General features: G+C 42.3%; 1 protein-coding gene across 3 annotated transcripts in view; it reads left to right on the plus strand.

The window, feature by feature from the left end:
• Positions 1 to 12,006, plus strand: part of LOC122933096 (serine/arginine-rich splicing factor 6-like) — a 33,109-nt gene that overhangs the window by 3,173 nt on the left and 17,930 nt on the right. For all 3 annotated transcript variants that reach the window (XM_044287863.1, XM_044287864.1, XM_044287865.1), the window contains exons 2-3: positions 1,512 to 1,639; positions 3,811 to 3,923. In XM_044287863.1, coding sequence (XP_044143798.1) covers positions 1,512 to 1,639; positions 3,811 to 3,923 — 241 coding nt within the window. The remainder of the gene's footprint in view (positions 1 to 1,511; positions 1,640 to 3,810; positions 3,924 to 12,006) is intronic.

Genomic DNA, 12,006 nt, shown 5'->3' on the forward strand with positions numbered 1-12,006 from the left:
GGCAAAACATAACAGTCTTGGTGCTTGTTCATACACAGCAAAACAAAACAATGTTCACCCGGAATACTAGGTGTCAGTTCACACCCGGCTGAATGCTCAGCCACAGATAAGTTCACTGGCAGGCTTCCAGGCGGCCTGCACACCTGTTTGCAGTCTTCAGCCTTCAGCACAGAGGACTCCACAGCTTTACTGTCAGATGGAGGTAGATCGACACCACCTGATAGTGCTAACTGCTTTATAAGCCTGCCCAGACCCGGCCTAGAACGTGGGGAGTAGCCACCCACCCAGCACATTTGACTAAACCCAGTAAAAGCCGTCCCCGGTCAGCTTTACAGCCATACTAAACAGCTGAAGTGTCAGACTGCAATCTGCAATAATAAAAAGTGTCTCTTACCTCACAAGGCCAGGAACCTCAGTAACGCATACCGACCATCAATGATGGCCCCTTGTTCCTTCCTACACAATGTACAAGGATTTACTAAAAGACCTTTCAGGAGCCCCAAGAGCAGTGATCCACTTCATCCAACATGCTGGTCCCGTCCTGCCACTTACCAGGTCCATGCTCTGGAGATGCCTGCTCAATCGGTCGCTGCCTCAGTGGTGGCTCCTCTCAGCCAGTGATTGGCAAAGCAGACATTTCCTGCTTGTTGAGAGTAGTCTAGCAGGAGAGACGGTAGGGAATCGGTAAGGGTGAATACCCCTTCTTTAAAAATTGTTATTTTTTTTCGAATGAGTTTCACCCCTCTGGAAAGGAGTTGCTGCTTTAGATCTCCTGAGTGCTGTTGATGGTGCCTCCTAAAGTTCTGCTTTACAGTGTGGATGAGGTGGATCGAGCCCACCAGGCAATGTGAACCAAACATTTATACATTAAAGGGGACCTAAATATAAAAATAAAAAAACACAAAGGAGCAGAAGCTGTGTCTCTTAGGCTTCTGTCGGCTCTGCTCATATTTTTGAGTGTATGGCGTACTGATCCACAGAATGTTTATGGGATCTGTACTCCACACACTGAAGGCCGAGGGGCAGAGAGCTCTGAGCAGCGCTTCTGAGCCTCGTTTTATTTCTTTGTTGGTTACCCGTGTCTGTGGGCCATTAGGCTACCACTCCATATTCATCTTGTGTGCCCATCCTCATCTTGCCTTTTTTGCTTCCATTTTTACAAAGTGATGAGGTTCTTAAAAAGGAACTTGCTCCCAACCAAATTTGTGCCTTTTTTGTTTTTACACCAGAAGAATATATCTAGTTCTATCGAAAAAGATTCAATAAAGCTTGTAATTTAATCTTTTTATGCTTGGGAGTCATGTTGGCGGTCCTCCTCAGATTACACCACAATTTCATGGTGACGGGTTCCCTTTAATAAATCTCCCCATTTGGGTTTACCGTTAGACCTGCATGAAGCTATGTCGTCCATAGGGAAGATACGTCTGCCTCCCTTCTTGAACCTCCGCCGATGCGGTCTATTGTTGTGCTTTCTAACCTGTATGAAATGTCCAATCTTGTTTGTGTCCAAGCTATGGGTTTGTGGAGTTTGAAGATGTTCGCGATGCTGACGATGCCGTGTATGAAATGAATGGGAGAGACCTATGTGGAGAGCGCGTCATTGTGGAACACACACGGGCGCCAAGGAGGGGTTTGCACAGTAAGTATATCAGTGAAAGATTATTGTGCTTTTGTTAGCATTATTATTTGGTGAAGCTTACATGTCAGGTAGGCTAGGGGACGCTCTAAAGCCTGATTAGCACAGGGCAATTGTCAGGCCGCTCATTGGGAACAAACATTAGTACGAATGCTCATTCCAGATAATCACCCTATCCATAGGGTCCAATCGCACATCCGTGGTGCATTGCGGATCCGCAATACACCCGGTCGGCACCCATAGAAATGCCTATTCTTGTCCGCAATTGCGGGCAAGAATAGAACCTGTTCTATTTTTTTTCGAGCCATGGGCCGGAAGATTGGCAGGCCGCTCCGGAAATGCGGATGTGGAGAGCACGTAGTGTGCTCTCCGCATCCATTCCGTCCCATAGAGAATGAATGGGTCCGCACCCGTTCCGCAATTTGCGGGATGGATGCGGACCCATTATTACGGATGTGTAAATGGAGCCTTAAGGTGCCGCAGATCACTTAATGAACAGGCAAAACACTTGTTTATCGGGTGATATCATTGCTGATGCGGACACCTAAATCATCCTTTCTGTTAACAGCGATTTGCTGCCCAGAAACAACAGATGGAGAAGTAGCCGTTGCTCGTCCTCATACAGTGGAGGTGATTGCTGCATGTAAATGAAACTATTACCTCCACTGACGAGCAGAAACTATTCCTTTCCAATAACTTACACGGGCCGACTGAGGTGCCAATGCCCCTTTAAGACAGGTTTACACTGCATGGCGTTACAGCTGATTGTTGGGACGGAAACATTCCTTCCCCGACAGTACGCTGCTCGTTCAGTGAAGGACAATTACATGTAGCAATCTCCTCCACAGTATGAGGACGAGGGATCACTATCACTCGTCCCCTTACAGAATCCTTGTCTCTCGGCAGCAGGTCGCTGTTTCGACCACACAATCTGCTGCCCAGAAGCCATGATTGGTAGTGCCTGCACGAACAACAGATTCCCCGATGAACGAGCGTTTCGCTCATTCATCAGCGGCGTCACATTTAAACGGGCTGATTGTCGGAAACGAGCATTCACAGGAATGGTCGTTTCTGATAATCTACCCCAAAAATCGGGCAGTGTACATCCACCTTTACTGTTTTTGTTGTACTATCATGTGATTACACTGTTTATTGCAGCCAGTAATCTGTGGAAAGAACCCAGATTACAAAGTGCCATAAAATAGCCTTCTGTTTGATGGGATTACACAGACAATGCAAGGAATTAGGAAAGCCCATTAATCCTGGTTTCACATCTGTGCTGTGAACTCCAGCAGTCTGTTCCGGTGGAGTAGCAGACTGCCGGAGTTCACTGTATCTGCCACCCTGCACCACCAGATCCCTATTCACTGTAATGTGATCCAGCTGTAATCCACCCACTTTGCGGCATATATGCCAACTATCGGCAAGACAAAATAATGGTGCGTGTAGCAGTAAACGGTGCCGGAGTTTACAATGTTTATCACCTACCTCTAAGATAAATGTATGATCGCTGGATGTCTGTCAGCTAGGACCCCCACTGATTTTGAGAACAGGGACCCCCTATGAGAATGCAATGTTCTATATACAATACATTTTATTGTTGAAAATTTGGTAAAGCCAGCCTTAAAGGGGTTGTCTCACTTCATCAAGTATTAAGTTAATACAAGGCACTTACTAATGCGTATATTGTGATTATCCATATTGCCTCCTTTGCTGTCTGGATTCATTGCTCCATCACATTATATACTCATCGTTTCTATGGTTATGACCACCCTGTAATCCATCAGAGGTGGTCGCGCTTGCAGACTGTAGAAAAAAGCACCTGCCTAAGTGCGCACCCACGTTATTAGCTGCCAGAGAGGCTGGCGCTTTTTTTCTATATTGTGCAAGCACAACCACCTCTGATGGATTACAGGGTGGTCATAACCATGGAAACAAGCAGTGTATAATGTGTTGGAAAAATGAATCCAGCCAGGAAAGGAAGCAACATGGATAATCACAGGACATTAGTAGGTGCCTGTGTTAACTTCCTCTACATGATGAATGCCATTTGCTGAAGTGAGACAACCCCTTTAACATACATTGGACAGGCGCTTCTACCAGTGTCACCTTTTTGCTATTTTCATGAATAACTGCAATTTCAGCTGCCTCTGGTCTCTCTCCCTATGTCACAGATGGCTATGGCTACCGAAAAAGTGCCACCGAGAAGTCTGGACCTCCAGTTCGCACAATGTATCGTCTGAAAGTCGAAAATCTGTCTGCACGATGTAGTTGCCAAGAATTGAAGGTAGGATTCTTCGTGACTGCTAGGGCATGCATTAATGTACAGGTCCTTCTAAAAAAAATTTGCATATTGTGATAAAGTTCATTATTTTCTGTAATGTACTGATAAACATTAGACTTTCATATATTTTAGATTCATTACACACCAACTGAAGTAGTTCAAGCCTTTTATTGTTTTAATATTGATGATTTTGGCATACAGCTCATGAAAACCCAAAATTCCTATCCCAAAAAATTAGCATATCATGAAAAGGTTCTCTAAACGAGCTATTAACCTAATCATCTGAATCAACTAATTAACTCTAAACACCTGCAAAAGATTCCTAAGGCTTTTAAAAACTCCCAGCCTGGTTCATTACTCAAAACCGCAATCATGGGTAAGACTGCCGACCTGACTGCTGTCCAGAAGGCCATCATTGACACCCTCAAGCAAGAGGGTAAGAGACAGAAAGAAATTTCTGAACGAATAGGCTGTTCCCAGAGTTCTGTATCAAGGCACCTCAGTGGGAAGTCTGTGGGAAGGAAAAAGTGTGGCAGAAAACGCTGCACAACGAGAACAGGTGACCGGACCCTGAGGAAGATTGTGGAGAAGGACCGATTCCAGACCTTGGGGACCTGCGGAAGCAGTGGACTGAGTCTGGAGTAGAAACATCCAGAGCCACCGTGTACAGGCGTGTGCAGGAAATGGGCTACAGGTGCCGCATTCCCCAGGTCAAGCCACTTTTGAACCAGAAACAGCAGCAGAAGCGCCTGACCTGGGCTACAGAGAAGCAGCACTGGACTGTTGCTCAGTGGTCCAAAGTACTTTTTTCTGATGAAAGCAAATTTTGCATGTCATTCGGAAATCAAGGTGCCAGAGTCTGGAGGAAGACTGGGGAGAGGGAAATGCCAAAATGCCTGAAGTCCAGTGTCAAGTACCCACAGTCAGTGATGGTCTGGGGTGCCATGTCAGCTGCTGGTGTTGGTCCACTGTGTTTTATCAAGGGCAGGGTCAATGCAGCTAGCTATCAGGAGATTTTGGAGCACTTCATGCTTCCATCTGCTGAAAAGCTTTATGGAGATGAAGATTTCATTTTTCAGCACGACCTGGCACCTGCTCACAGTGCCAAAACCACTGGTAAATGGTTTACTGACCATGGTGTTACTGTCACTCTCCTGACCTGAACCCCATAGAGAATCTGTGGGATATTGGGAAGAGAAAGTTGAGAGACGCAAGACCCAACACTCTGGATGAGCTTAAGGCCGCTATCAAAGCCTCCTGGGCCTCCATAACACCTCAGCAGTGCCACAGGCTGATTGCCTCCATGCCACGCCGCATTGAAGCAGTCATTTCTGCAAAAGGATTCCCGACCAAGTATTGAGTGCATAACTGAACATAATTATTTGAAGGTTGACTTTTTTTGTATTAAAAACACTTTTCTTTTATTGGTCGGATGAAATATGCTAATTTTTTAGATAGGAATTTGGGGTTTTCATGAGCTGTATGCCAAAATCATCAATATTAAAACAATAAAAGGCTTGAACTACTTCAGTTGGTGTGTAATGAATCTAAAATATATGAAAGTCTAATGTTTATTAGTACATTACTAATCAGTACTATCCTTTACTGTCAAAAGTGAAAATGGATCTGCTATATAAGGATAATTCACAACTAATTTTAAGGAACTCCTTCCGAACACCCTCTTTAGATGGTCAATCACTGTAGATTGTTGCTAGGGGAAACTCGGCAACTCTTCAGTCCTTCTCTAAACTCCCACGTGTAGGAAAAAGAAAGGGACACCTGAAAGTGAAACACCGCTAGATAATTGCCTTGCCACGCAAGATTAAAGATATACTCCCATCTTGCCATTTGGGTCCCCTCGTGCAGCAAAAATCAGCAGAAGGCACTTACCAATTACAATGATTTATTGGAAGTGCCCCTTTCCAGTTTCTGGCTCCCCGTTCTCCCGATATGTGTTCTGCTCGTGATTAGAGGATTCGGCCACCACTGCGATCTTGCAGCAGTAGCCGCGCTTATGCAGTGAGATATGAAGTCCTTTGCTTACTCTGGATGCGTTGATATGCTGGGATCACAAGAGCACGCACATTTACACATGCACAGCAGCAACTTACCTTTTCCCATATCCATTCATTTATAAGTGATAAAAAAAAAAAATTTGATCTATAAAAGGATTATGGTATTATTCCCGCTTAGTAAATGCTGTCCGTCCTACAAAAAACAAGCCCTCACACAGCTACATTGGTGAAAAAATAAAAATGTTATGGATGTTAGTATATGGAGATGCAAAATATCATTTATTTTTAATATAAAAGTGATTTTTATTTTTTGCTGAAAGAGTAGCAAAACATAAATAAACTATATAAATTTAGTACTGCTAAAATTGTATCGACCCACAGAATAGAATTATATCATATATACCGCATGAGGAACCCCATAAAAAATAAGACTGACAGAATTGCAATTTTTGCCCAGCTCACCTGCTAAAAATGCGATAAAAATGTCATTTGTACCCAAAAATGGTACAAAAAAATTACTGCTTGTCCTGCAACAAACAAGCCCTCACAAAGCTCAGTCAACAAAAAAATGTAAATGTTATGGCCCCTAAAAACAATTTCAGCAAATTTCATGTTAAAAAATCCTGATGCTAACCTTCCCTTCTGAACGCTGCCGTTTCCCTAAACAGCAGTTTACAACCACATTTGAGATGTTGCTGTATTCAGGAAAAAATGCAAGTTGTGGGGTGCATTATCTCCTAGTGCCTTGTGAAAAGGAAAAATTTGAGGCTAAAGCAACATTTTATTGGAACTAAAATGTAATTTTTCATTTTCACAGCCAAGTGTTTCTAAATTCTATCAATCGCTTGTTGGGTCAAAGCATTCACTTCACCCCTTGATCAATCCTTAAGGAGTGTAGTTTCCAATGGGGTCACTTTTTGTGGTTTTCTTTCTAGGGGTCTCTTCAAAATGTGTCATGGCACTTGAAAAGCATTCCAGCAAAATCTGCCCTCAAAAAACAATATTGCGCTCCTTTACTTCTGAGTCCTACCATGTGCCCATAAAGAGATTTACGACCACATATAGGGTGTTTATGTAGACTTCAGAATCGGGGTAATAAATATTGAGGTTTGATTTGCTGTTAACCCTTGCTTTTATTTCAGGAAAAATTGATTTAAATGTAAAATCTGCACCAAAAGAAATATATTTTTAAATTTCACCTCCGGTTTGCTTTAAAGTATAACCGTCATATTATTTATTTTTTTGGGGAGTATTGGATTGTGGTGATATCATCTTGGTGGCCCTATTTCAACTTTTCACTGCGTATTCAATTACCCCTTAATTCGACATTTTTGTTCCCTGTACTGCCTACTTTTACCTGTGCTTAAAATAGGGTTGCTAGGCATGGTCCGTCTATCTGTTGAAGGACGCAGAAGCAGGCTGCATGCAAGGTCAGATTACAGACAGCCAGGGACTGTAAGTAAATGATTAAAGCCAGGTCCTCCCCAGCAGCTGATAACAGTGCCTTGGCTGTGTGCACTTCTCCCTGTCCCTGCGCTTGGCAGACGCTCCCTCACTCAGCAGAGCTGGAGAATGCAGAGTTGAAGCAGCGCAGACCAGGGAAGGGAGATCTGCCATCTGCTCAGTGTATAAATGAAAGCAACATGTGGTAAGAGGACCCCTTTGTGCTGCAGGAGATTAACCCTTTAGGGGGAGGGCTCTGGTTACTGACACTTTTGGGGGGCTATTGTTACTGGCTAGTGAGGGCAGGCGGGATTAGCCTCAGGGTGAGGGCAGTGGCGGCCATCTTAACTGAATAGTGAAATTGCAGTTTTATGCAGACTGGTTGCTAAGGGCTGAATCTTATTAAATATGGGGTAAGTCAGTCTAATAGTAACTGATTCTGGAATATCATGTTATCAGTAACTACATATATGAAAATTGAAATTAGGGTCTAAATGTGACAGTTCTCCTTTAATGGAACATTTTGCAAGGAATCATTTGTCTTTAAAATCTGAGAAATTTAGAAAATTGCTAATTTTTCCAAATTTTCTGAAACTAGGATTTTTTTTAATTTAATTTTTTTACATAAAAGTAACACGTCAACTCAAATTCGCCACTAACATGAAGTACGATGTGTCACGAGAAAACAATCTTCGTATTCCTGGATCAATAAAACCGTTCCAAAGTTTATTAAAGTAAAAAAATGACGCATTAACACAATAGATGCAAACATTATATATGGATTAAACCCTGACTAATGATAAAATCTGAGACTCTTAGCCAATATATTTTGATCAAAACACATCTGTGCCCACCTACCCGCACCAAGGTGGTCTCAGTCAGGCAGGTCCTACTCTAAACCTACCTATGCCGTATGGGCATCTATATTCAGGAGAGTAGACCCTGCACATAGTGTGCTGCTCCTAGTGTCCTCTGTGTGCACCAAGCAACCAATAAAAGAAGGAGCAGACACAGCTTTATGTACCACCTTATCAAGGTCACCTGTGGGACAGGTGGGGCAAAAGTGCACATGAATGCTACTCCCCATATAGAAGACTAAGGTCTCTTTCACACGGGCGTCTTATTTTTGGCCCGGATAAGAGCCGGGTGCGTTGTGGGAAAATGCATGATTTTTCCGCGCGAGCGCAAAACATTGTAATGCGTTTTGCACTCGCGTGAGAAAAATCGCTCATGTTTGGTACCCAAACCCGAACTTCTTCACAGAAGTTCGGGCTTGGGATCGGTGTTCTGTAGATTGTATTATTTTCCCTTATAACATGGTTATAAGGGAAAATAATAGCATTCTGAATACAGAATGCACAGTAAAACAGCGCTGGAGGGGTTAAAAAAAAAATTAAAAAAAATTTAACTCACCTTAGTCCACTTGATCGCGAAGCCGACATCTCCTTGTGTCTCCTCTGCGCTGAACAGGACCTGGGGTGAGCTGCTCCATTAAATACCGGTTAAGGACCTTTGATGACGTCACTCCGGTCATCACATGGTCTTTTACCATGGTGAATCACCATGGTAAAAGATCATGTGACGTACCATGTGATGACCGGAGTGACGTCATCAAAGGTCCTTTACCTGTATTTAATGCTCACCACAGGTCCTATTCAACAAAGGAAACACAAGGAGATGCCGGGCTTTGCGATCAAGTGGACTAAGGTGAGTTAAATTATTTTTTTATTTTTTTTAACCCCTCCAGCGCTGTTTTACTGTGCATTCTGTATTCAGAATGCTATTATTTTCCCTTATAACCATGTTATAAGGGAAATAATAATATTCGGGTCTCCATCCAGATCGTCTTCTAGCAACCGTGCGTGAAAATCGCACCACAGCCGCACTATGATGCTATGCGATTTTTCACGCACCCCATTCACTTCTATGGGGCCTGCGTCGCGTGAAAATCGCACAATATAGAGCATGCTGCGATTTTCACTCAACGCACAAGTGATGCGTGAAAATCACCGCTCATGTGCACAGCCCCATAAAAATGAATGGGTCAGAATTCAGTGCGTGTGCAATACGTTCACCGTATGCATCGCACCCGCACGGAAAACTCGCCCGTGTGAAAGGGGCCTAATAGAAAAAAAAAAACACTGAAAAAGATACAAAATGCTGGTAGGCAGGCAGTGTTTTGATAAAAATATATATTATTTTTCTTTATAAATGTAGCCATGCACATTCGCATGTTTAGTTATCATATCATGCAGGGTGTTTTGTATCTTTTTCAGTGATTTTATTTTTTTATTTTTTTATTACCAGATAGTGACGCGTGTCAGATTTGAAAAATGGGGCTTCAGCATTTGGTCCGAACTGATCTTAAACAGATGAGATTTTTTTATGGTTCTGGAAAATGCTTTTAAAAAATTATTTAACCCCTTAATGATGGAGAAATTATTATTTTATTTTTATTTATTTTTTCTCCCAGCCTTCCCAAAGCCATTGCTTTTTATTTTTTCACATAGCCGTATAAGGTGTTTTTTTTTTTTTTTGTTTTTTTTTGTTTTTTTCGCGGGACAAGTTGTACTTTCTAATGGCACCATTTACGGTTGCATAAAATGTGCTGGGAAGTGGGGGAAAAAAAAAATTTAAAATGGGGTGGACTCGATGACTTGGACGGCAGCCCGATGCCTTCCTTAGGCATTGTGGCTGCCTTCCGTGACAGCCTGTGAAATCCAGCCCCCTGGATCTCACAGGCAAGCTGGCTGAAGTGTATTACCAGGCAAGTGTAAAGGGGATCAGATCCCCAAAAGTTGAAGTCCCAGAGTGGGACAAAAAATAAAGTTAAAAATAAAGTTTTACGAAAGAATTTTTTAAGTTTCAAGTAAAAAACTGAAATAAAACTTCCTTTTCCCAAAATAAAGTAAAAAAATAAAAATAGGAGAAAAAATATTGGGTATCACCGCTTCTGTATCGACCGGCTCTATAAAAATATCACATGATCCATCCTGTCAGGTGAATGCGGTAAAAAAATTATAAATAAAAACAATGCCAAAAAAGCCTTTTCTGGACACCTTGCCTCACAAAAAGTGTAATACCAAGTGATCAAAAAATCCCGAGATGGTCAGGTGAATTCTGTAAAAAAAAAAAAAAAAAAAAAAAAAAAAAAAAAAAAAACCCTCTATGCCAAAACAGCTTTTTGGCACTTTGCCTCACAAAAAATGTAAGGCCTCTTGCTCGCGGCCATATTGTGGGCCGCATACGGCGGTTCCGCAATACACAGGGCACCGGCCGTGTGCATTCTGCATCACGGATGCGGACCCATTCACTTGAATGGGTCCGGAGGTGCGGAAGGGAACCCCACAGAAGCACTACGGAGTACTTCCGTGGAGTTCCGATCAGTGCTTCTGTTCCGCAAAAATATATGGCCTTTTCTATCTTTTTGCGGACGTTGCCCATGCAATGGGGACCGCAAATTGCAGTCCCCAATACACGGAACTGAACCAATACGTTAGTGTGCAAGAGGCCTAATACCAAGCGATCAAAAACTCTCATGTACCCCAAAATGATACCAATGAAAATGTTGCCTCATCCTGCAAAAAATGAGCCCTCACATAAGACAATCACTAAAAAAATGAAAACCAATGGCACCCGTAAACCAATCCATCGAAATCTGCACTGCAAAAGCCATATGGCGCTCCTTCCGTTCTGAGTCCTGCCATGAGCCCCCACTGCCGTTTACCACCACATATGCGGTGTTGACATATTCAGGAGAAAATGGGTAACAAATTCTGGGGTGCTTTTTCTTCGGTTACCCCTTGTGAAAATGAAAAATCTGGGGCTAAAGCAACATTTTATTGGAAGAAATGAAACTTTTCATTTGCACAGTCAGGTGTTTCGCTTAGGGTGTCAAAGTGCTCAGTACCCCCCCCCCCCCCCCCCAATATATTCTTTAAGGGGTGTAGTTTCCAAAATGGGGTCACTTTTTGAGGATTTCCACTGTTAGGGGTATTTTACCTCCATTTCCCTTTAATTCTCGTGGAACACCTCAAGGGTTAACAAAGTTTGTAACATCAGTTTGGAGTAATTTGAGAGGTGTAGTTTTTAAATGGGGTCATTTATGGGTGGTTTCCATTACGTAAGCCCCTCAAAATCACTTTATAACTGAATTGGTGCTTAAAAAAAAAAATGGTTTTGGAAATTTTGGTGAAAATTTGAAAAATTGCTTCTAAAATTCGAAGCCTTCTAACGCCCTAAAAAAAATATTACATTTACAAAATTAAGCCAACGTAAAGCAGACATATGGGGAATGTTGATTGATAACTATGTTATGAGGTATTACTATCTGTCTTAAAAGTAGAGAAATTCAAATTTAGAAAATTGTGAATTTTTCCAAATGTTTGGTAAATTTGGGATTTTTTAATAAAAAAGGTGAAATATATCGACTCAAATTTACCGCTTTCATGAAGTACAATGTGTCACGAGAAAACAATATCAGAATGACCTGGATAAGTAAGAGTTCCAAAGTTATTGCCACATAAAGTGACGCATGTCAGATTTGCAAAAATCGGCCTGGGATTTAAGATGAAAAGTGGCTCGGTAGTAAAGGGGTTAAAGAGGTTGTACCAAGTACTAAAGGGGAT

Source organism: Bufo gargarizans, chromosome 3 (genome assembly GCF_014858855.1).
Source record: "Bufo gargarizans isolate SCDJY-AF-19 chromosome 3, ASM1485885v1, whole genome shotgun sequence".
Classification (NCBI taxonomy): domain Eukaryota; kingdom Metazoa; phylum Chordata; class Amphibia; order Anura; family Bufonidae; genus Bufo; species Bufo gargarizans.